General features: G+C 47.5%; 2 protein-coding genes across 7 annotated transcripts in view; both read left to right on the forward strand.

Moving 5' to 3' along the window:
• The window catches only part of LOC111977725 (cytoplasmic polyadenylation element-binding protein 3-like), a 56,784-nt gene that overhangs the window by 12,827 nt on the left and 17,653 nt on the right, over nt 1-26,304 (forward strand). For 3 of the 6 annotated variants that reach the window (XM_024007290.2, XM_024007287.2, XM_024007289.2), the window contains 5 exon segments: nt 2,865-3,018; nt 15,777-15,833; nt 18,792-18,815; nt 20,239-20,406; nt 21,501-21,590. In XM_024007290.2, coding sequence (XP_023863058.1) covers nt 2,865-3,018; nt 15,777-15,833; nt 18,792-18,815; nt 20,239-20,406; nt 21,501-21,590 — 493 coding nt within the window. 6 annotated transcript variants of the gene reach the window in all.
• On the forward strand, nt 7,689-8,230 carry LOC139029096 (protein enabled homolog; the record flags this gene model as incomplete). The annotated part of the gene is made up of 2 exons (XM_070448193.1): nt 7,689-7,847; nt 8,018-8,230. Coding segments are annotated over 2 exons (372 nt in total), but the record flags the coding sequence as incomplete, so codon positions are not given.

Raw genomic sequence — 26,304 nt, forward strand, 5'->3', positions numbered from 1 at the left:
GAGTAGTCTGATAGATGCAGTATATAAGGGGTATCTCCCCAGAGTCCTATTCATTAGGGCAGAACGTTACAAAACGTTTTGCGATGGAAAATGAAAACAAGCGTTTCTTATAGGACAAGTTCAGGTAGTCCCTCCCTGTTATTTTCAATTTTGTGTCTAATGAACACAGCCCAGGTATTTGAGCCACTGACTGTGAATGATGCCCTTCACTCTCTTTGTTCAGGTTCAGGAGAGTGCATGGTGGTGGAAAAAGAGGGGAGGGGAATGAAAAACTCAGCATTTTAAGTGTTTACCGTTTGTACCAAGTGGGCAGATTTTTATCTGCCCGCGGCAGTGCTGTGGATCCAGAGAGGGGGGAATAACACTTTTGAATGCACGACAATAGCACTGGTGGCAAACAATGTGGCCCCGAGGCTAGGGCAGTGGACTCACAGGACACAGCTGCCAAGGGCTCGGCTTAACCCGAATTCACCAGGCACACTCTGTCACTTGCCTACACCCTCTTAAGCTCATTCACTTATTCGCTGACTTACTCGCCTACAATAAAAAATATTTTATGATACAATCTACTAGAATGTGTCTGCTTCTCAGGTCACTCGTATCAACACAGGCTCCATATTGGATCAGTCTCTCCCTCAATGAACCAGGAAGTGTGCCAAAATAATCTCACTGAATCAACTCTGTAGTCTGGGCCCAAATATATACCAACTGGCCCTACACTTTATAGGCTGAACTTCATGCAGAACGAATCGCCCAATGCCCTACCCTCCTCCCTTTCGCTGTGAACGTTGATGATTCAGATCAGATGAATGTAGGCTATTGAGTAGAATATGATTGATTCCACTCCCCAATTGGTATTTTATTTAGAAACGAGTTCCAGGCAGCCCAGCAGGTGAATGTGTTCAAAAGGTGGGTTCAGCGGGTGGCGACGTAGCAGGTCAGCTGGCCAGAAGGACTGCCACACACACACACACACAGAGGGGGTGCTTAATCTTTGGCTGAAGGTCAGGCAGGTTTGGTGATAAGCTTCAATGTATTTCAGGCGCGTTCTTCCCTACCATATTCTTATTTGTCCCCGTACGTACACTCAGTGGCCAGTTTATTAGGTACACCTGCCTAGTACCGGGTCGGACCCCCCTTTGCCTCCAGAACAMCCTGAATTATCCGGGRCATGGAACCGTCGCTCAATTTATWTATAGGGACATAACGTGTTGCAGGAAAACATTCCCCACACCATTACACCACTGCTAACAGCCAGTACCGTTGACACCAGGCAGGATGGGGCCATGGACATATGCTTTTACGCCAAATCCTGACTGCCATTAGAATGACACAACGGGAACTGGGATTCGTTAGACCAGGCAATGTTTTTCCACTCCTTGATTGTCCAGTATTTGTGATCTGGTGCCCACTGCAGCCGCTTCTTCTTCCTTTTAGCTTATATGAGTGGACCCAGTGTGGTCGTCAGCTGCAATAACCCATCTGTGACAAGGACCGATGAGTTGTGCTTTCCGAGATGCCGTATTGCACACCGCTGTTGTAGTGTGCTGATCTTTTCCTGTTTGTGGCCCGCCCGTTAGCTTGCACGCTTCTTGCCGTTCTCCTTCGACCTCCCATCAATGAGCTGTTTTTGCCCACAAGACTGCTGATGACTGGATGTGTTATGTTTGTCACACCACTCTCTGTAAACYTTGGACTCTGTCGCACGTGAAAAGCCCAGGAGGCCGGACGTTTCTGTGATACTGGATGGAACCAGCGCGCTTGGCACCGATGATCATACCACGCTCAAAGTCACTTAAGTCACTCTTTTAGCCAATTCTAACATTCATTTGATAGGCATCAAGGCATTCAGCAACTTGTCCGCCTGCTTTGTATAGCAAGCCTCGGCCACGTGACTCACTCTGTAGGAGTGAACCATTTTTGTTAGTSGGGGTGGCGTACCTAATAAACTGGCTAGAGTGTATGTCACAGGTGATATGTTCAGAAGTGTAAACTTGATGATTTTGAAGGACTGGGCTATTATGTGACACTAGCCCAGGGATGGTCATACACACCATATGGAAACATCTTGAGTGTTTGAGGAAAGAACACTCTCTCAAAGCACGCCATACTTGGCACTATCTACCCTTGATTGGAATGTGTGTCCCTACTGTTGAAATCCTTCGCTTTTTACTTGCCAAGTGACATACATTTATCATTTCATCGTTACAATTATATGTGCAGTGTGCGTACACCTTTTCCGATCAGACCAACCGAAATGTGCACACTGTGCAGTCCCAGCTGCCAAAGTCAAATACTCACTCTCTCTCAGTTTCTGTTGGCTAATGTATGATCTTGACTTTCTGATATTTGCTGAGATTACAAGATCAGCTGGTCTTGGCCTGCTTTGATGCTCCAACAATACCAGGGCGGTGTGTTGCTACGTGAAAACATCTGGCTTCGACTCCATACCGTTCTGCCCTTTAAACAAAGGGAACCAACCAGAATTTGAACAGCGACGCAAATTGCAAACACATGCAAGTTTCCCATAGTTTCTGCTGTGTGATGTTAGGCAGTATGGTCTATGAACGTCTTCTTTGATTTGGGCACGAGAGTTGTAAGAGGCCCTCATTCAGTTGAAACCCTGCTCTCACCTTATCGGGGGGTCACTGCTCAACTTTCAACAAATGGATGTGTTTATGTTTTGTGCGTCTGTGTGGATGATGACTTGTGAGAGAATAAGGAAAACTCATCAAGCTATGACCCAGCTATTATCTCAAGCTAGTCTTAAGCAAGATGGTGTCGAGTAGTGGTGTTGTTGTGTTCTACTTTGATAACCAGCTGAGATGAGATGACTAACCTCTGACCCCTCTCTTCTCTTGCAGGACCGGAATCGGCCCTTTGATGCATTTAGCTTGCACTCTTTGGAGAATTCCTTAATGGATATGATAAGGACTGACCATGACAAAGGTAAACCACACCCAGCTGGTGGCCCACCAATGACTATCGCTGATATTATATGGAGGAATCATTTTGCAGGTTAGGAGTATTCATACATCCACGCTTATCAGTTTTTTGTGTGGCTTCATGGCTTCATATTTGCGCTATTTGCCTTCTCTACCACCATTACAATCTAGTCAAGTTATTTTTGCAGTCATAAATTGAATACGGTCAATGAACCCCTGGCCTTACCTGCAAAATCTTACACATTGTTCTTGTAATCTGTGTGTAGTGTCCGCTTTTTTTTTTCGATCTTCCTTACGAGCTGCTTCTCAGCGTTGTCTTCTGACTTTAATCAAGTACTCGGGGTGACATTTCTGCTTCTTTTTCCCGGGTAAATATTGCGGTCACATGTAAATATGAATGTTGACAAGATGGCGTGCTGCCGTGTTTTGTGGCTATCTGATGTTGTTTTGAGTGACAGCGTGCGATTCGATTGCTCACATGTATGTGCGCGGGGTCCTTTGTGTGCCTCTTCGTAGGCGTGTGCCCATATTGCAACCATATTCTTTGACGGACTTTTATGGCACAGTGAAGGTTAATGTGGTCAGATTTTTGTGCCTCTGTTTTTTTTTTTGTTAGTGGGGGGGGGGGGATACAAGAGAATGTGAAATTGGTATGAAACCGATCTAAAGTTACCCCTTTATAGGTTACGCCCCTGCTGCGGGATGACAAAAACATTGATTCAAAACTCGATGGGGCCATACTTACAAACTCTTGCTTAAATCTAAACTTAAAGTTTTTCTTGAAAGAAATGCAACATTTTAGCATTTCCCATAGGCTTTGAAAAAGCACCTGCCGAGTACCAGTCTCGTCAAGTGCTGCTGGTAAGCTTTTTTGACTTAGGATGCCACCTGGCAACGATTACAAATTACGGTACATTACTGCTATTCAACAAGCCTCTCTGATTTAAAAAAGAAATGTATGAGTGAGCCAGCATCCCTGTGAAACACTTTCGACACCTTGTAGTCCATGCCCCAGCAAATTGAGGCTGTTCTGAGGGGGAAAGCGTTTGGAACGCGATATTAGGACAGTGTTCTTAATGTTTTTTACGCAGTGTAAACATAGGAGGTTTATTCAACATATCTCTTTTTTTCCATAAGAGCACATTGATATTTGTGAAACAGATCAGCAAAGACTTTAATTTTGTCTAACATTTGTAGCCAAGTTATAATGACCTTTTCCACATTTTGTTACATTACAGCCTTATTCTAAAATGGATTACATCGTTTTTTTCCCCCCTCATCACAATACCCCATAATGACAAAGCAAAAACAAGATTTTTTGGGGTGTTTTGTTGCACATTTCTATATAAAAAAAGGAATGATCACATTTACATAAATATTCAGACCCTTTACTCAGTACTTTGTTGAAGCATCTTTGGCAGCGATTACAGCCTCGACTCTTCTTGGGTATGACGCTACAAGCTTGGCACACCTGTATTTGGGGAGTTTCTCTAATTCTTCTCTGCAGATCCTCTCAAGCTCTGTCAGGTTAGATGGGGAGTGTCACTGCACAGCTATTTTCAGGTCTCTCCAGAGATATTCGATCAGGTTTAAGTCCGGGCTCTGGCTGGGCCACTCAAGGACATTCAGAGACTTGTCCCAAAGCCACTTCTGCATTGTCTTTGCTGTGTGCTTAGGGTTGTTGTCCTGTTGGAATGTGAACCTTCACCCCAGTCTGAGGTCCTGAGCGCTCTGGAGCAGGTTTTCATCAAGGATCTCTCTGTACTTTGCTCTGTTCATTTGTCCCTCGATCCTGACTAGTCACCCAGTCTCTCTTGCTAAAAAACATCCACACAGTATAATGCTGCCACCACCATGCTTCACCATAGGGATGGTGCCAGGTTTCCTCCAGACGTGACGCTTGSCATTCAGGCCAAAGAGTTCAATCTTCAGTTCATCAGACTAGAGAATTTTGTTTCTCATGGTCTGAGAGTATTTAGGTGGCTTTTGGCCWACTCATGTGCCTTTTACTGAGGAGTGGCTTCCGTCTGGCCACGCTACCATAAAGGCCTGATTGGTGGAGTGCTGCAGAGATGGTTGTCCTTTTGGAAGATTCTCCTATCTCCACAGAGGAACCTCTAGAGCTCTGTCAGAGTGACCATCAGATTCTTGGTCACCTCCCTGACCAAGACACCTCCCTCGTTTGGTCGGGCGGCCAGCTCTCAGAAGAGTATTGGTGGTTCCAAACTTCTTGCATACAAAAATGGAGGCCACTGTGTTCTTGGACCTTCAATGCTGCAGACATTTTTTGGTACCCTTCTCCAGATCTGTGCCTCGACACAATCCTTTCTCGGAGCTCTATGGACAATTCCTTCGACCTCATGGCATGGTTTTTGCTCTGACATGCACTGTCAACTGTGGGACCTTATACAGACAGGTGTGGGCCTTTTCTAAATCATGTCCAATCAATTGAATTTACCACAGGTGGACTCCAATCAAGTTGTAGAAACATCTGAAGGATGATCAATGGAAACAGGATGCACCTGAGCTCAATTTCGAGTCTCATAGAGAAGGGTCTGAATTCTTCTGGAAATTATGGSGTATTGTGTGTAGATCTAGGGGATAACAACTTTTTAATCAATTTTAGAATAAGGCTGTAAGGTAACAAAATGTTGAAAAAGTCCAGGGGTCTTAATACTTTCCGAATGCACCGTATATCGTTTCATCCCTGGTATAACAGTGCACAGGCCAATCTGAATAGGCTTTGCTAGTTTGCTGTCACGTGACAGCAGCAGGCATGCATGCAGCTTTACAGCAAAGAAAACGGCTCTTCTCTAGCTCAAACGGTTCAAAAAAATATGACCCATACAACCAGAGTTTAAAAAAAAATGGCATCCCGCAGGCCGGGAAGATAATTTTTGGTTTGATAACAAACAACTTTGTTCAGTCGTGTTACCTAGCTAACTAACAACCTGGTGACGTGACCGTAGGTCTAGGCAAATTTGATTGGCACTGGAAGAAAGGTTAAAATGTCTGCTAATCATGAGATGTGCTTCAAAGGTAGGATACATATAGACCTAATGTAAGCCTAAACTATATCATATATATATATATATATCTCTTTCTGGTGTTCCTTAAATTCTGTTTGGTGCCTTTCATGTGGTGTTTCCCCCTTACTGCCACAATGACATTCAGATCATGCGTTCCTTCCTCCGATTCCTCCAGCCAAATTACAGGTAGGCCTTTGCGAATATGAGAAGATCAGGCATTCTATGCAGTGTTCTATTATAGTGAACAGTGTGAAGTTAAATTCAGTATGTCTTCCGTTGTGTAGAAGTGTGAATATCAGTTCAAGGTTGTTTTTTTGTCCAGCACGTGCGCATAACGTTTAGAAAACGGGAACAGGCTTCCGGGGGGACGGTGCTAACGCAGTACCGACCTGTGGTATCGCGGCCCTACTCGTTATCTTGATACTTGGCCTGGTATGGTATCATTACAACACTAGGAGATGGTCATGCGCAGGTCATGGTACTATAGGGCTAAGTGTGCCAGGTTATCTCACGGGAAAAGCTAATATGTAGCATTTTAGAGAAAATGATTTAGGTTTGAGCAAGAGTAAGCAAGTATGGACCCCGTCGCATCAAACAAATGGGTTGAAATGTGTCTGTTGGATTGCTGGGAACATGAGTGAAAAATGGAACTCCAAAGGCGTGACGTCGTGATTATTTGATACAAAGAAACAGAAAATCAAAGCAAATGGTTCAAATGACTTTTTTCAGGGAAATATGAAGGTAGCCCTTGGTCTATCGTTGTCTAAGGAGAAAAGAGAGTTTACTGTCAAAAGCAACATGTTGTTTTGGAATGGATACTCTCCCCACATTCTTTCAACACCACATGTATGTCCTTGAGATAATTTTGTCAGGGTAGGTCACCTGCCTATTATGAAAACTGACTCATGTTCAGTGTTGTTTTCTTAGCCTGCCTGACAGTGGAAATGTTCGGGAGGTGTGTGTGTGTGTGTGGGGGGGGTTGTATTATGAGTAGCTGCCTGCTGCGTTCTCATGCGTAGATTCTGTTTTTTCAATATTGTGTCGAGAGAGCATTGTTTCATCGCCTCAAAGGTCATCTCGTTCCCGGCCCGACTTCACTGGAACTAGAGAAGGGGACGGGGAGACCAGAATCTCTGCAATGTTCCCTTGTTGTTGTAAATCAGCTCGGGGACACAGGGAGACTGGAGAGGAGACTGGAGAGGGAGACTGGAGAGGGAGACTGGAGAGAGACTGGAGAGGGAGACTGGAGAGGAGACTGGAGAGGGAGTGGAGAGGGAGACTGGAGAGGAGATGAGACTGGAGAGGGAGACTGGAGAGAGAGACTGGAGAGAGAGACTGGAGAGAGGAGAGAGACGGGGAGAGAGACTGAGCGAGAGAGAGAGAGGGGAGACTGGAGCGAGAGAGAGAGAGGGAGAGACTGGAGGAGAGAGAGGAGGGAGAGCTGGAGCGAGAGAGAGTAGAGGGAGAGACTGGAGGAGAGAGAGCCTGGAGCAGAGAGAGAGGGAGAGACTGGAGCAGGAGAGAGGGAGAGACTGGAGCGGAGAGAGAGGAGAGACTGAGCGAGAGAGAGAGGGAGAGCTGGAGCGAGAAGAGAGGGAGAGACTGGAGCGAGAGAGAGAGGGAGAGACTGGGGGAGAGACTGGAGCGAGAGACGAGGGGAGGAGCTGGAGGGAGACTGGAGCGAGAGAGAGAGGGAGAAGACTGGAGCGAGAGGAGAGACTGGAGCGAGAGAGAGAGGGAGAGACTGGAGCGAGAGGATAGGGAGAGACTGGAGAGCGAAGAAGAGGAGAGACTGGAGCGAGAGGACTGGAGCGAGAGAGACTGGAGCGAGAGAGACTGGAGCGGCGAGAGACTGGAGCGAGAGAGACTGGAGGCGAGAGAGACTGGAGCGAGAGAGATGAGCGAGAGAGAGACTGGAGCAGAGAGAGAGGAGAGACTGGACCAGAGAGAGAGGGGAGAGACTGGAGCCAGAGAGAGGAAGGCGGAGAGAGAGAGCGAGAGACTGGAGCAGAGAGAGAGGGAGAGACTGGAGCAGAGCGAGAGAGGGAGAGACTGGAGCCAGAGAGAGAGGGAGAGAATGGAGCCAGAGAGAGAGGGAGAGAGCTGGAGCAGAGAGAGAGGGAGAACTGGAGCCAGAAGAGAGAGGGAGAGACTGGAGCCAGAGAGAGAGGGAGAGACTGGAGCCAGAGAGAGAGGGAGAGACTGGAGCCAGAGAGAGAGGAGAGACTGGAGCAGAGAGAGAGGGAGAGACTGGAGCAGAGAGAGGAGAGATGGAGCCAGAGAGAGAGGAGAGACTGGAGCCAGAGAGAGAGGGAGAGACTGGAGGCCAGAGAGAGAGGGAGAGACTGGAGCCAGAGAGAGAGGAGAGACTGGAGCCAGAGAGAGAGGGAGAAGACTGGAGCCAGAGAGAGAGGAGAGACTGGAGCAGAGAGAGAGGGAGAGACTGGAGCCAGAGAGAGAGGAGAGCTGGAGCCAGAGAGAGAGGGAGAGACTGGAGCCAGAGAGAGAGGGAGAGACTGGAGCAGAGGAGAGGGAGAGACTGGCAGCCAGAGAGAGAGGGAGAAGACTGGAGCCAGAGAAGGGGAGAGCGGAGCGGAGAGAGGGAGCTGGAGCCAGAGAGAGAGGGAGAGACTGGAGCCAGAGAGAGAAGGGAGAGACTGGAGCGAGAGAGAAGAGACTGGAGCCAGAGGGAGAGACTGGAGCAGAGGGAGAGACTGGAGCCAGAGGGAGAGACTGGGCAGAGGAGAGGACTGGAGCCGAGAGAGAGGAGCAGAGGGAGAGACTGAGCCAGAGGGAGAGACTGAGGAGAACGGAGCAGAGGGAGACTGGAGGAGAGGGAGAGACTGAGGAGAGGAGAGACTGGAGCGAGAGGGAGAGACTGGAGCGAGAGGAGGACTGGAGCGAGAGGGAGAGACTGGAGCGAGAGGGAGAGACTGGAGCGAGAGGGAGAGACTGGAGCGAGAGAGAGAGGGAGAGACTGGAGCGAGAGAGAGAGGGAAGAGCTGGAGCGAGAGAGAGAGGGAGAGACTGGAGCGAGAGAGAGAGGGAGAGACTGGAGCGAGAGGAGAGAACTGGAGCGAGAGAGGAGAGGAGAGACTGGAGCGAGAGAGAGAGGAGAGACTGGAGCGAGAGAGAGAGAGGGGAGACTGGAGCGGAGGAGAGAGGAGAGACTGGAGAGAGAGGGAGAGACTGGAGAGAGGAGACGTGGAGAGCGGGAGACTGGAGAGAGAGAGAGCGAGTAGAAGGCTGAGTCCCAGCCAGATGGTTCAACATTCATGCCCCATCACTGTTTACTCCCAGTCCTCGTGTCAACAGCGTGGGCCTGCCTTCAGAGAGGCGTGCTGCAGCTAGCCCTGTCACAGGGCAGGTCTTCCCTGTTGGTGTCCCCCTCCTTTGGCTCCATTGGCTGAGGCTGCCCATAGTGCTAGTCTAATACAGCAAGGCACAGGACAGCTAGCTTGGTCCCCGATCTTTTTATGCTGTCTTGCCAACGGTCATTGACACTGATCAGAGAAGTTAGCAAGATGGCACAAACTGATCTGGGACCAGGCTGAAGGACAGCCACCGACGTCAGTCACTTGCACGTATCCTTTCCCTTTGTTGTTATTTCAAAGTGAGGAAGAATTGTGCTATTCTCGTTGACAATGTAATCAAACTCACCCCCCCCAATCTAAACTATCATGCCGGCGATAATAGTGTGCTTTCAAAGACTTTTATCTCATACCTAGCATTTTGTACCCCGAGAGTGTTTGGGATTCCAATCATGTGTGAGAATGAGAGAGGAGGCCGGGTGATTATGAGAATGGGGGGGGGTTGCACAGAGGGTGTGAATGTGAACCCCTCTCTCCCTGACTATGATGGTGAGAAGGGCGAGACTCTATAGCGTTGACTCTGAGTGTCTTGAAGAGGAGTCGGCCCAGAGAGAGGGAATGGGGGGGGGACGGACTGACTGCCACTCCATTCTTGTGATCCTCTTTAACTCCCGAATGCTGATTAATCAGATCGGAATGGCATGCATGGGGAATTTACACTCTGCTTTCAAAGGGAGGGGAGGCGGGCTGGGATATCGCGATCAAACGGGTCCTTTTTAATTTTTGCTCCACACTGGTGCGCATGAAGTGAGTCCCGAAATTGGGTCAGCTTAGCGCACGTGTGGAGAGGCAGTAGTTAGGCTTTCCCCTGCGCCACAGTTCCTCCCGTCGGCCTGGAAAAACACCAGCAGTCTGAGCCTGACAACAGACACCACTGCAAGCCACCAAGCTGTGGCTATGGCGCACACAGTCCTTCTCACACATAACCACATATTCTGGTCACTCTGACATGGGATGAACTTCTCCGTAGACGTGTGTGTGTGTACTGCCACATGCAAATCAGGCACTATTCAAAGCACTCATGTCAGTACGCTGAACACACACACACACACACACACACACACACACACACACACACACACACACACACACACACACACACACACACACACACACACACAGAGAGCTCAGCTGGTCTGCCTCACATGATCTTACTAATGTGACTGTATGCCTCAGCTACAAACAGATTCCATTGTCGCTTTGTTTTTGCACTTGAGCTTTTCGAAATGGGCTGTTGTGCGTTTTAGCATTTTTGTTTAGCGATGTTTTGAATCAACGTGAATTTCGTCCGTGTGTAGAAACATGCGGCCTCTGCTTCTATGCAAATGTTGTTGATCAGTAGGCTACTAGAAGTCCGCAAACGGTTTGTTTGTCATCTGTGGACTCCACTGATTTAGCCAAAACAAGCTAAAAATAATCAATGCATGCCCACACTCCTATTGAATGTACATTCACCTGAATAGGCCTAAGCCGTCTTCTTTTACCCAGTTCATCAAGAGATTTACCATTCAAATAAAGTATTACCATTCTGTTAAGTGGTTAGATTGGTAAAGACAAAGTCACATTTTATTGTTTGATTTTAAAATGGATGTAAGCATGTCTGTCTCTAGGACATCTTCTCATCCAAATTTGCAAATGTATTGATATTGAGCAATGGCCTAAAATATCGGCCATCCGCCTCCTTGACCCCCAAAAATCGGTATCGGCATCGGCCCTAAAAAGATCAATATCGATCGTTCTTTATCTTCCAGCGCTACCGCTGTCTGGACAACAGCCAGAGTGTGGTCAAGACGTCTGCTGCGAAAGGTACGGCAACAACACTCCCAACAGTCATGTACGCTTAAACATACACTACACGACCAAAAGTAGGTGGACACCTGCTCGTCGAACGTCTCATTCCAGAATCATGGGTATTAATGGAGTTGGTCCCCCCTTTACTGCTTAAACAGCCTCCACTCTTCTGGGAAGGCTTTCCACTAGACTTCTAACTGTAAATACTCATCTCGACTGGTTCAAAGGCCCAGTGCCGTCAAGAACGTGATTTTCCTGTGTTTTATATTTCTTATATATATGTATATATATTTCTACACGGAGGTTGGAATGATACTTTGAAATGATGATAATGCCATTTTTAGTGTATATTTCAGCCTGTTTTTGTTGGATTGAGTTTTGGCCTGCCTGGTGACATCACCAAACCAATAACAGAGCGGTTGAGTACAGCTCCACTGAGCAATGGTGTTTGTATTTTTATAGGTCAATATGGGATTCGAGAGGAAGGTTTTATCAGGAGGGAAGCTACAACTTCAGAGTTAACAGATGGGGTAAGATAATGAAAGGGGGAAAGGGCAGTGAGGGCTGTTTCATTTGGGTCAGAGAGATGTCACAGCAGCCTGACCTTGAGGTAAAAAGGACGTTGAAAGGTCACCCAGACAGTCAGGCCCTTTTGGCCAGGCTGACCGATAACCTGAGCTTGACTTAGCCGTCATTTTTCTGGGCTAACTCAAATGTGCACCGTCAATCATTTGAAGGTGCTGTCATTGTAAATTAGAATTTGTTCTGAACTGACTTTTCTAGTTAAATAAAATAAAACATTTGCTCAATTGCCGACACCAAGGCGATTCTGCACTTTAAACAGTCATTGTCGGGAGATGAGGTAAGAGTACTTTCTAAGCTTTGTTGGCGGTAGTAAAGGTTAGACACACACACACACACACACACACACACACACCAGCTAGCGCCATTAGCTTAGTTAAGCTTTTGTCCATCCAGCCTCTACCAGCAGTAGTTGATGAGATGAGCTTTGATGAAAAACAGTCTTATAGTCTTATTCTGTTGGCCTTTCTTTTGAGTGTATTCTTGATTAGGTTTTTTTTGTAGAGAAAGATGTCTCTCATTTCCGCAACGTCTCGGGTAAATAAAACTGACTTTTGTCCTTTGCGGTGTTCAGACAGTAGGGGAGTCGCTTCTCATCGCCAGTAGCCCGAGTGTGAGACCTCATCCTCTAGTCTCGAGGTGTTTTTGCCGGCCYGGTTCACATTTCCACARCTCCCCGTTGACTTGCCAGTCCTCCCCGTAACTGCTGCTCTGGCTTTTTCCAACGGCAGTTATTGGGGAGCTTTCATATGTTCTTTAATGTGGAACAGAGGTTGAAAAACGTGGCGTGAGGCAGAGTTCGGAGAGAATTCCAGGTGTGAAGCAATGGCTGACGAGCTCCTCGTGGAATCTAGAGGGGGGTTAACCCTTTAGGAGCATAATATGCTGTGCAATGCTTCTCGAAATGCAGCCCAATGAAAACCAGTCCATTTAGGCTCAACCAAACACGCCTAGCCTTTCCTAAGAGCTAGTTTCTGCATAAACATCAGAGGTGGTTTGAAGAGATGAAGACGCTAGTCTATTACTCTGTCCAGTTCACCAGTAGTGTARAGCAGCTGTACTATATTTCTCGAGTCCAGTGCTCCAACACAGTGTTTCTTAATCCTGATCCTGGGGACCCAAAGGGTTGCACATTTTAGTCGTTGCCTTAGTGCTAAACCTGATTTCAAATCGTCCAAGCTTGATGATGAGTTGATCATTTGAATTGGCTGTGTCGTGCCATGGCAAACACTAAACATGCACCGCCTTTGGTTCCCCAGGACCAGGATTAAGAAATGCTCTAACCAGTACTCCTCAGCCCAATGTTATGTAGTCGTAACCCAATAAGGTCATTGTTCATCAGAAGTACCGGGACTGGGGACTTACTGGCTTTGTTCTGAAGGAAGTGAATGATATGCATTTCCAGAACCCCCCGCCCACTGACTGATCACAACCCCCCCCCCTGCCCAAGCCCTCGGTGAGGAAATGTCACCAGCCCAGCGCCCTGAGGCCATGCCACTGAACTGCCCTGAGGCCATGCCACTGAACTGGGGAAGCAGATGGCCCAGAGCTATTTTAGGGCTTTTGGGAGCAACTGTCCATTTTGTCACCACTAGAATGCCTGGGAAGTATTTATTAGGCACCAAACGGAAGATAACAAACGGGGATGGAGTACCTGAACGTGTCCAATAAGAAACTGTCATTTTCTCCTACCGTTACGAAACATTTTGCTACAGTGTTCCCTAATGAATACAACCCTGGTTTAGGTAGGACCACCATGGACCCCAGCTATTTAAGAGGCAAAATGGAGGCATCACATCGCTCTCCTCCCAGTGCACCTAGAGCTAGGGGGCTGGAWATATTCCGTGTTGGCATCGACCGAACACTCCAGCAATGCTGTGAACATTTGTGAGTTGTACTGTACATTGTAAAAAAGTTTGCAAATCCACAATGTTGTACCTGAAGACACAGCACGTTGGGGTTCCTATTGAGTGTCTCGCCACAGTTCAAACCAAACCACACATTTTATTCTAGAGTACGAGTCAGGGATGTTATTATACCAAGTCGCTATCTTCCATCTGACATGGTTTACCGTTTCGGAGAAAATAATGTGGCTATGTCCTCTGGCCTACTGAGTCTGACTATATCGATTAGAATATTATTTTGACATCCTTTTTGACAAGTAGCACGACATGCTCGCTCAGACGTGTCACAATACGGGGGATGCTGGCACACCCAATAAGATTTCTTCACTCAAGATAGCTGAACCATGCCCTCATTCAGTTAGAAATAGTATTAGGGGAGAGAGAGGGGTGAAAATTGACTCGGTGTGTGTGCGTGCACACACTCGCTCTTTTACAGGATTGACGATGCAAAGGATTGCCATATAAGCCCCTCTGTTCTCATGCTGGATTATGACTCGTTGAGAACTGTGAGGAAATCCACATCTGCTCTGATCTGTTGGATGGGGTGGCTGCACTGGCTCCTCCCCCTCTTGTTTTCACCCAGAGATCACTACAAGTTTCACTGAGGTTTCCAGCCTAGGAGGAGGACTGGGCCATATTCATTAAGCACCAAACGGAAGAATACGGACTGAAACCGAAAGGGACTATACCTCAACTTGTCCAATAAGAAACGCACATTTTCGCTTTCCGTTTCTAAGCATTTTGCTATTTTCTGCCCTAATGTGTACGACCCTGGTCTAAACTGTTGAAATGCTTTTATCTGTCTGCTTGCGGCTTAGTTTTGAAACTTTTTGACATGTTGTTTGCGCCGTTCCAGCTTGCGACACGGCTGCCCAGTCTCTCTCAGGTTCCTCTCTATATATAGACATCCACTCGGTAAACCAAGAAGTCTGCCCCTGCCATTACCCTTGCTTTGTAGGCATACTGTAGAGACTAAGTGCAGATGTCTAGCGCTGTGTTGAAACATGTTGCCCTGTTGGAGCCAACACGTCAGTTGCACATTTTCTGTTGGGTAATGGATGTAGAAATATCTGCAATTTAGAAGCAAGGTTGACTTGCTCGAACATTTCTTTCAATATATGAACTCCCGAACCCTGTTTCTCGTTTGTCCACGGCAGCGTTTTGCTCCTCATGTGTTTGCAAACCAGCCAGTAGTTTAGTGTTGTTGAAAGGAAGGACTGTGGAATCGAACGTGTCACTTTAAAAATGGATGCTCATTTGTCTTTGGCTACAGTGACTCATAACTCAACGGTTCACTATCAAACAGCCTGCACTGTGTGTGCTTTTATTGTGGCCTTGACAGGTGCCATTTTGTTCCTTCTCTTGTTTCGTGGAAATGAACAAATGGAAACATATTCAGAAGTAGCGCCGTCATGACGCACCGGAGGTGCATCAGTGATCAACTTGTGGATCACTGTCCCAATTTGAGGATCGAGTGTAGGCTTCTTATTTGACAGTCAGTGTACCACAAACACCAATAATAATCAGTGCAGATTATCTAGAGGGACACGTTTTTATGTTTCCTTCAGTCCTTCCCTATTTGCTGCTCGAGATGAGCTTGGCCATGTGTGTGTGTGTGTATGAAAGAGCCAGAAGGAGGGAGATTTGTACCAGGAAGTCCTTTCCCTGGTTGGTGTGGAGGATGTCTGGGCATGTCCACACCACACTCTTGTCACCAGAGCAGAATGCATCCTCTGTCACATTCTTTGCGTTGGAGTGTCCATTGTTTATGTGTGTGTGTGTGTGTGTGTGTGAGAGAGATGCGACACAGGAGAGCGAGATAATTGAACGACTGTTTCCCATAGCCCAGCCTAAATCTGTATGCTGTTTATCGCACACGCTTGCCCTGGTTTGGTCTCTCAACGGTACTACCGTTATTTTCCGCGGGCGTCTTTTTACCAGGTTGTGTCGACAGCATGGCGTGCACTTAGCATGTAACGTTGTACGCTACGTACGTTGTCCCCTCAGAACATTCACCTGAGTTCTAGGTTTCGTGTCAGCGTTTCCATGTTTCGTGCTGGTACGGAACGCGGTGAGTGTTTTGTTGCGTACGAGACACCGTTATGTAGGCCGACACACGCGGGTTATAACCTGTATTCTCTTGTTTCTCTACAGGGCGCATGGGTCTGAACTTTCACCACCCCGGAGCAGATCACATCATGCCATTGAACAGTGAGTAGCGTTTCGAAACATATACAATCCGTATCCCTACGTGTTACTATGTTATTGTGGGTGGGTGTGTGTGTGTGTGTGTGTGTTTTTGCTTTAATTGTGGCCACTTTTAAGTGGTGCCATTGTGTTGCTTCTCTATTTTATGGAAACGTACGGCAGAGACCTATTCAGAAGTTGTGTCATCTTAACGCACCTACGCAGGATGACTCGGGATATGCCCTAGCTGCTAGGGTTGGGGCAGGGATCACCACAGAGCCCATGCCCACACCCATGCTAATCCCACCTCGCACCCCTTGCCAAGTGTTACCCCCTGACACCATAATCCCAGTGTGGACCTCTCTCTGAGCGCAGAGCAGGGAGGAACCACTGTCAAATACTGTCTGTAAGCCTAGACCCCCCCACCCCCGTTCCCCCTAGCAGATGGCGAACAGCTCACATGGTACGACCTGTCCGGGTCGTACCATGTGGAAGAGGTCGTCACAGGGTTTGGTCCACACAGGCTCGAGGTGAGCCCGGCAGCAAGAGTTTTTCAATTTTCCGTCTCCAAGAGAGAGAAAAAATCCTCATATTTCAGAAATGTCAGAATATCAATTTTTCTCCCTCTGTCCAGTTTTTAGACAGTGAGTTGTCAAAAGGCTCTTTCAGCCTTGCCAATTTAATTGACAGGAGAGAGGACTGGGGTGTCCATGGTGACTGGTGGAGCGCAGCTCAAGACATCTGGGAGTGTTAGTCGAGTCCTGGGTCATGTTCATTGGGCACCAATCGAGAAAACAGACTGAAACAGGGAGGGGACTACCTCTAACCCAGTGTGATTTGAATCAGGTGTAGGGCTAGGGCAAAAACGAAACGCTTTTCCATTACAAAACATTTTCAGGTTGTGTGGCCTTATGAACACAACCCTGGCTCTCCTAACTTGCCTGGTTGGGGATGCCAGCGGGGAAGCGGTAAGAAAAGAGCGGAGAAGAGGATGAATGGAAAGGGAGAAGATATCCAACAAGGCTCGTAGTAACTCGTTTTACTGCTGACACAGCTGACGTCTTGTTTTCTCTTCAACTTGTTCTTTTCATCATCAGTCCTTTGGGGAACACGTTTCAAATCGATGTTAAACTGCTCTTCTGGAGGGTTTAACTTAGTCTCAGATCTGCACGGAGCTCTGGCGTCTGTCAGAGTTGGTGCCCGCTGCTGTAGTCTGCCGTGTTTAGACAGCAAGGCTTTGGATGTGAGGAAAGCGGGTTAATGTTCATCTTCTCTTCATTTCTCGCCATTGTTTTGCCCGGACTACAGAGACTGGGTCTCCAAACGATTTCTACATCTACCCACTGCTTTCCTGGCTTAGGATGAAGGATGAGAAGTAAGACACCCAACATGGATTTATGGAGAAAGAAGGGCAGGTCTGTGAATAGTTCAGGGAGCTAGCAGGCGTTTTCCGGTACCGCTCCTCCCCAGGAGATATTCCCCGTCCTTCCTTCTAAGTCTCCTCTCTGACACTCTTATTTTTGAGTCTGTGCCTACCCCTGCCATTCCCTCCCTCTCGTCCTCCTCCTCGTCTTGTTCCCCCTCACCGGGGTGACGGACACAGACACAGTTCCCCAACACCACTTACTAGTCTACACTAGATCAGTGGGTTCCACTCTTCCACCTTCTTCCCCTTGTTGCTAGGCGCCTTTGTCTCTCTCAAGGCCCGTACACAGTGGAAGAATAATGCGGAGAACATCGGTCGGAACAACTCTGCTCTGTGGTGAGAAGAGACCGAGTTTTAATGAAAACCCAGTGAGAGAAGAGGTCTGGATGCAGTGTTTCTGTCAAGAGCAAGGGAGGGGGGTCGGGGGGGGGGTCACACAATGGCACCGTCACAATGGACACCCCCATATTTTTTTTTAGGAGAAGACTTTGTTCTCTGTGACATTTGACTGTGACAAGGTCTGTTTAGGGATGCATTACTCAACCCCCCCCCCCCCCCCCCCCCCCCCCCACTCTCTACTGGCATTAACGTTATAGACTCTTAATACCTCCGTCTGCCTTGTTTGCCTTCCGTTGGCTTTTTTTCTCAGGCACAACAAGGCTCCTATTCAGGCGTGTTGGGTGCATTTTTAAAGAAGGTTACGAAATGTCACATGTGAAAACACACACACACACACACACACACCAAACAACACATTTGTTTAGTTTTTTCATGTTAGTGCTTTGCTACCGTATTTCCTGAGCTCTAGCTAATAATCCATAGGTTTATTGTGAGAGCTCACGCACGCGCTAACTAATGAAATGGAGAGAAAGGGCACAGCGTCTTATCGCTGCCTGCTGTACCTTTGGGCCTGGTCACTAGATTGCGATCTCCCAGCCAACCCTATCACATGGTAGGGCAGTCCTCCTCTCGCTCTTTTCCTGTCTGGACTCTGAGACTCAGGCTGTCACCTCCATGGCTCCATCCAGGGCAGCTGTGAGTGGAAATTGCCCCACTTGATAAAGACTAATCTTTCACTAGTTCATGGTAATGACTAACGACACCTGTCTAATGTCTCTGCGTGCCGCTATATCGGTCACATTCATGAATATTCACGCTGGGGAGAAATTAGAGCAAAACGTGAGCTAGGTAGTAATCCGTGCTTATTGCCTGAGATTATAACTTGGGTTATAGGGTCTTGTTATTGCAGGTGACTATTTCAGAGTAGTTAGGCCTATTATAACCTCGCCCATCATCCTCTAGTCTAGTCTAGCCCGGCTCAGGTACAGTAGGTGCAGCAGGTTTCCTGTGGGATACTGCCAGCCAACCCATAATGACTCCTTGTCTACCTCCATCGCTGATGATTTAGGTGTGGCTGTCTGTGGTGTCACTGTTGCCTTGGTGATGTTCTGCCTGGTTGTCTTCCCACGAAACCCATGTCTCTGTCTCTCTCCCTCTCCTTTCCATACCCCTCTGTCTCTTTCTCCCCCCCTCCCTCTTCCGCTGTTCACAAGCAGCCAGGAGCTATGGCCGCAGAAGAGGTAACGTGTGGAGTTCTACTCTGTTTCTGCTTGCCGAAATGAACGGGAGGCACGAGCGCAATTGCTTGGCTCTCTCTCCGTACGGGCGTCTCTCTCGCCAAGGCTACCGGGTTCTAGTGGAATGTCACATAATCTGCCTCCATCTGTGCCGTGATTGGATGAAATCCTATTCATTTGTACACTTTTTTTTTGTTTTTTTTTGTTTTAACGTCATTACATTTAATTAAGTCGAGGAGAGGCGGATAATTTAGTACCTTGAACTTTTTTTTCTCCATTTTGCTTTAATTCAACTTTGTTTTCTCTTTAATATTCTGAGTCATTGTGCTACTCCTGTATATCGCTATAGGCAACTGTATTGGCTGCTGCTTGTGGATTATTCATGAATTCTCAAGTATAGACCCTCCATATATTATGCACAGTTCCGGAGCAAGTCCATTTTGGATTTGGGCCAAAATGTTTTAGTCTAGACCATAAAAACATTGAGAAAGTACAGTGACTCAAACTGTTTATGTCCTGAATGGCTGAAATGGATAGTGTGGACATACTCTTCTCTGATTTTTGGAGTGTTCAACTAATTCATACCTTTACTCGGCGATGAACCCCGGTAACATATGCAACGTTGTTGCAATGCTTGTATTTTCTGTGTGTGTGTATAAGAATTGTAGTACTTTTTTAAGTCTGGCTGTTGGCAGTACGTTCGTCCACATGTAGACGGAGCTTATGACTCGGCGATCCGCAAATCGGGCGGTTATCATCTTCAAGTCAGTACGGCTAATAAAGGGGGAGTCCTCCATCGCCACACACCACTATTGTGCACTTACATAGAAAGAGACTATAGCCTTGTACCTGTTAGCATGGTAAATACAACTCTATTTAAAGTAGCCAACGCATATCCGAGGCTTTAGACATTGCCTGCAGCACCACTCAGTCAGTACCATGGAATTAGAACAGAAACAAATAGCAAAATAATATGATCTCTATGGTCGGTACACAGTCCTCTATGTGCTCACATTTGTAATAGGTAATCAACTGCTGTGGCAAATGCCCTGCATCCCTCCTGCACCCTCCACCCCTTGTTCCTATGGCCCGCAGGAACAAGGGTCCATCTGGTGTAAGAAGGCTACGAAGGCCCTGTGTTGGTTTGTAATTGGACTGAACTGGATGGGCTCGAGGGTGGAGGAGGGGGGCGGGCCCACAATGGTTTGAAGAATTAGAACTCATGAAGAAGCATGATGGTGCTTTGACCTTCCTCTCTAAGGAGGCTATTGTTACCGGTTTTAATAACACGTTTCTCTCCCTTTCTCTCCATGTCCTCCCTGTCTTCTCCTCTTCCGTTCTGTGCCCTTCTATTTTCCCTCTTTCTTCTGCCTGTTCCTCTTGCTTGTCCTCTCTCTCTCTATTTCTCCCACCTCTCTCTTTCCAGGTCGCTCTTCACTCTTTCCGTTCGAGGACGGTTTCCTGGACGACGGGCACGGTGACCCCTCTCTGACCCCGGGGTTGAACTCGCCCACGCGCTGTCAAAACGGAGAGAGGATGGAGCGCTACTCCAGGAAGGTGTTCGTCGGAGGCCTCCCCCCTGACATAGATGAAGGTGCGGACGGGTGGCAGTGGCACTAGCCTGTGTCCCAGATCTGTTTGGGGTTGTCTTGCCAGCCCCTGTGGTCAGTGTTTGTCATGTCAATGACCATGGAAGTTGGCTAGACCGCACAAACAGATCTTCACTTTACTGTACAATCACCATATATCCTCATAGAACGTCCATCAGCTGCATGGCACGTTAATCAGATTAGTGCATGTAGGGGATTTGCACTGGCTAGTTTTTCTGGATCTATGTCAAGTAATGCAAGGGGGAAAAAATGGCACAGCAGCCATTTTGMGAGGGGGTGTGTATGACCACATGTAGATGTGGGTCTACAGCCAGATGTGGGTCTGCAGATGCTGGTAGCCCTTCTGGCTCAGTGGGCTAAAGGGCTGGTTCTGTGTCTGTAGGAGGCCTCTATCTGTCATGAAGCTGGTTCTCTGGGACTGTGGACTGACTGCTTATGTTCTGTGGGTTTGAGGCAGTGAGCTGGCAGTCAGTCTGGCAGCAGATGTGAGAGTGTGTTATCCCACAAAGTGTGAAGAGGGCCTGACTGCGTAGTTAGGACTATGGGAATCTGGAATGGTGACACTGCTCAATGTGGCTTTCATGAGACATGCACACACACGCATGCGCACACACACACACGCAAACACACACACAGACACACACGCAAACACACACAGAACACACGCAAACACACACAGAACACACAACTTGCACAAAACACACACTAGTATACAGACACACACACATACAGACACATACTAGTACACACATAGAACACAACACACAGAGTTGGTGAACAATGCGTGCCCATGACCTCTTGGAATATTTATGCGTTTCCACAGTACAATGACCCTAGTGAGAACAGAAACTGTCTGGCCCGGAGTGTGAACACGTGTTTAATGCAGTAGACTAGTGGACAGCATTTTGGAAAACAAGCAAAAATACATTATTTTCCTGGGTTTTGTTGATGGCATACAGTGAGAGTAGACACATTTTTTTGTTGTTGTTGGCGGCCTGCTTGTAGACAAGCGGTTTCCATGGCAAAGTGCTTTATGACTGCGTTGACGTGTTGTTTTCATTCATCTTTTTTTCTGTAGATGAGATCACCAACAGCTTCCGTCGCTATGGACACCTGGTGGTGGATTGGCCCCACAAAGCCGAGAGCAAGTCCTACTTTCCACCTAAAGGTAAGACCAGTTTCGTCACACCAGTCTGTAGAATAACAGACCTCAGTCCACAGTCACAGGTGTTATTGTTCAGTCACTGTCTCAGGGAGATCATGCTGCGCTGCTAAGGCAAAGGTTGCTTGCGAAGGGTTACGTTACCCAGAATTCCAGGGTGTCTCGAGGCATCTGTTTATTAATATTGCGCCCTACTGCTATTCTCAGGATAGAAACAACACACACACACACACACACACACACACACACACACACACACACACACACACAGCCCCACTCTGGTCTCGAACCACAGGCTCCTGAAGGGCCAAGAGCACAGTGTTTTTCTGTTTAATACCTGGAGAGTGCAAAGGCTTTCTCCTGGCCCCCCACCCTCTTCGGTTTCATTTGGACAGGTGACCATAGCGGAGAAGGCCCTTCCTTTCAGGCCCTGTGCCTGTATCACATCACTCCGCTGGCCCATCACACACACAGACACTTCTCTGTGTCATATTAGGGAAACTATTAAAGCAGAAATAGCTGACATTCCTCAGGCCGATGGTAATATGCTGCAGCTGTGAAAACTGCCAATTTCTTCCCTCTCGCATTTTCAATTTCCCAGTTTTTTTGGGATGATCGACTTTTATTTTCAATAGTCCTCGGCTCTCTATTCCAAAGCTCAGGAGGGGGAAAAATGCAGCATCCTTTTAGGGGAATGAGTTACGCTTGAGGGCCGTAGGATTCCTTGTAAGGGAGGGAGGGAAGACTTGGTTAGCCACAAGGAAACCCCCACCTCGTGTTGTACTCGCCCATGTGTATTGATGTTGTAATGTAGCATTGGGTCACGTACGTATCTCCCTTTTTGAAAACATGGATGCCATGTGAGAATGGCTGAAATCCCTTGTTTACACTGTCTTCCTAATTATGCGGTTTCAACTCTGCACGTTGTAGTGGTTGAAAGAGTTAGTGGCAAAGTTCTTAGCAGGAGATGTGTGAGTGTCTGCACATGTGCTTCTTTGTGTGTGTCTGTGTGTGTGTGTATCCTATCCTTTCATGCGCTGTAACGGGTGCTTCGCAGATGTGCTATTCCCATCAAGTGGTCATCAATCTCTCCCCATATTAAAAGTGGTTCCAAGCTGACCTAATGGAAGATGCTAGTCACTTTGTTCCGTCTTGTGCCACATTAAAAAGAGCAGTTATGTGTCTCTGTACAACTATGAAACTCTTCTTTTTGGTTTAGGAGATGAGGATAACTCATGTTGTGGCTCCCAGGCCACGGCAGTGTCTATCTATGGGCTGAACTGGGATCAGTTGCAAGCCCGGGGCCAGATAGGTAGTTATCCCTGATGGACAGGCCTGAGGTCCATTCACGGGCCACTGCACTGTTCCTATACTTTCTAGTACATGTCGGGCTTAGTCCCATTCTTTCAGCCTGCCTGTCTGTCTGTCGGKCGGATGATGTCACTGACCGATGCGGTTGCCATGGCGGCGGTGCTGCTCACACCTGCTCATTGAGCCCTGCAGTCTCAGGCGTCACCGTTGGCGACGAGCTCCAAACACTACTGAAGTTATTTCTGTCTGCTCCGCACGGAGGTAGAGATGAGCCAGGAAGGGGATGGGGCTCCTTTGGGGTTTAGAGTGGCTGCTTTTAGGATAATGTGTCTGTGTCAGAGCCTGGATGCTGGGAGCTTATCCATGTTACAGGGGGGGGGGGGGGGGTGTGGTGAGGTGCGCATAGGCTGGCTTAGGAGGACAGGGGTCTGACAGACACAGGCCACTCTAATGATGCCACCGGTGCCCCATTGGCAGTGCCCTCGTCCCTACGGTGGGTTTTAACTCTCTTTACTCATGGTACAGAGAAGATGTGTGGGGGATGATCGAGGACGCATCGAGTGATTCTTCACAAATTGAGATGATTAGTGAAGCTTCGTTTCACCTCATCTGGTCTCAGCTGCCTGTGCTCTCGTCACGCTCCCATGCCTATTTGTTTTAGGAAAGCAGATATTTGTCTTTCTCTCTCTCTCTCTCTCTCTCGCGCTCGCTCTCTCTCTCGTGCTCTCTCGCTCTCTCAGCAGTGCATTTTATTTACTTTCAGTGGCAGAGTTCCAGCTCTTAGTGGTTGGTCTGGTTTCTCTCTCTTCTTCACCCATCTTCTCCTCCATATCTCTTCCCCTCCCTCTTTCTATCATTGGTCTGACCAATCGGAAATCCACGCTTCGAGATTGTTTTGATCACGCGGACTGGGATATGTTCAGAGTAGCATCAGAAAATAACACATATACCGATATGGCGAATGAGTTTATCAGGAAGTGCATAGGAGATGTTGTACCCACGGTGACTATTAAAACCTACCCCAACCAGAAACCGTGGATAGATGGGAGCATTGGCGCAAAACTGAAAACGCGAACCACCGCATTTAACCAGGGCAAGAAGACTAGGAATATGTAAGAATACAAACAGTGTAGTTATTCCCACCGCAATTAAGCAGGTTAAACGTCAGTATAGGGACAAAGTTGAGTCCAAGTTCAACGGCTCAGACACGAGACGTATGTGGCAGGGTCTACAGACAGTCACGGATTATAAAAGTAAATCACCTCCACCCTACTTACCCTAGATCCACTCCAATTTGCTTGCCGCCCCAATAGGTCCACAGACGATGCAATCGCCACCACACTGCCCTGTCCCTTCTGGACAAGAGGCATATCTATGTAAGAATGCTGTTCATTGACTATAGCTCAGCATTCAACACCATAGTACCCTCCAAGCTCATCATCGAGCTCGAGGCCCTGGGTCTGAACCCCGCCCTGTGCGACTGGGTCCTGGACTTCTTGACGGGTTGCCCCCAGGTGGTGAAGGTAGGAAACAACACCTCTTCGCTGATCCTCAACACTGGGGCCCCATAAGGGTGTGTGCTCAGCCCCCTCCTGCATCACCCATCTCATATGTATATACTGTATTCTATACTATGCCACTGTATCTTAGTCCAATGCCGCTCTGACATATGTATTCTTAATCCATTCCTTACTTAGATTTACTTGTATTTTGGGTATATGTTGTGAAACTGTTAGATATTACTTGTTAGGTATTACTGCACTGTCGAAGCTAGAAGCTCAAGCATTTCGCTACACCCACAACAACACCCACAATAACATATGCGAAACACGTGTATGTGACCAATACATTTGATTTGATTAGGATATAGACTCAGTGGCCAGTTTATTCGGCACCACCACCAGCCTGTATCGTTGACACCAGGCAGGATGGTGCCATGGACTCATGCTGCTTACACCAGATCCTGACGCAACAGGAACCGGGATTCGTCGGACCAGGCAATGTTTTTTTCACTCCTCAGTTGTCCAGTGTTGGTGATCACGTGCCCACTAGAGCTGCTTCTTCTTGCTTTTAGCTGATTGGTTTGCAACCCAGTGTGGTATGCTGCAATAGCCTATCCGTGACAAGGACTGGCGAGTTGTGTGTTCCCGAGATGCCGTTCTGAACACCACTGTTGTACTGCGCCGTTATTTGCCTGGTTGTGGCCTGCCTGTTAGCTTGCGCGATTCTTGCTATTCTCCTTCGACCTCTCATCAACGAGCTGTTTTCAACCCACAGGACTGCCACTGACTGGATGTTTTTTGTTTGTCGCACCATTCTCTGTAAACCCTAGAAACTGTCGTGCGTGAAAAGCCCAGGAGGCCGGCCTTTCTGAGATATTGGAACCGGCGTGCCTGGCACCGACAATCATACCACACTGTCGCTTAGGTCATTAGTTTTACCCATTCTAACATTCAATCGAACAGTAACTGAATGCCTCGATGTCTGCCTGCTTTATAGAGCGAGCCACGGCCACGTGACTCACGGTCTGTAGGAGCTAACCATTTTCGTAAATGGGGTGGTGACAGTCTATTACCCCTCGCCCAATAGTCATCCTCTTGCCCCTCATTTGTTGGCATTTTTGTTTACCCAATTGTATGAGAAATATTATTTCTCGCCTYTATAAAAGTAAAGTTCCAAAGATATCCAAAACCGTATCGCAAGTGTGGCGCATTTGCGTTTCGACAGAGCGTCAGGGATAAACAAGAACATTGGGATTGGAGTTCACAGGGAGCCAGCTGTGGTCCGTACAATCATCACCCAGCTGTGGTCCGTACAATCATCACCCAGCTGTGGTCCGTACAATCATCACCCAGCTGTGGTCCGTACAATCATCACCCTGACATCCCTCACCCCTGATATTATTCTTCCGTCTCTGCATCAACGACTACCTGTCCACTCCAAAGGACATGAGGTTTCTAAATGTTCCTAATACTTTCCAGTCTTGGTATGGGCACGATGGCTAGATGCATAAGTTTTTGTGTTTTTTTTAATCAACTTAAATCTGAACAAAATACATACTTATGCTCATGTTCATTGAATATTGGGATATCAACACACCGTCCCCATGTGTTTCATTGCAAACTGGGCTTAATTGGAACAACAGTGATTTTATAGTTTAAAAAAAAGACAGAATAGGAAAGCCTACTCCATAAAATATTTGGAAACCAATGGTTTGGGGTATAAATATACACTTGAGTGTACAAAACATTATGAGCACCTTCTCATTCCATGAGATGAGACTGACCAGGTGATTTCAGGTGAAAGCTATTGATTTTACTTGTTAAATCCACTTCTATCAGTGTAGATGAAGGGGAGGAGACAGGTTTAAAGAAGGATTTTTAAGCCTTGAGACAATTGAGACATGGAT

This window comes from Salvelinus sp. IW2-2015, linkage group LG18 (genome assembly GCF_002910315.2).
Source record: "Salvelinus sp. IW2-2015 linkage group LG18, ASM291031v2, whole genome shotgun sequence".
In the NCBI taxonomy this organism is placed as follows: domain Eukaryota; kingdom Metazoa; phylum Chordata; class Actinopteri; order Salmoniformes; family Salmonidae; genus Salvelinus; species Salvelinus sp. IW2-2015.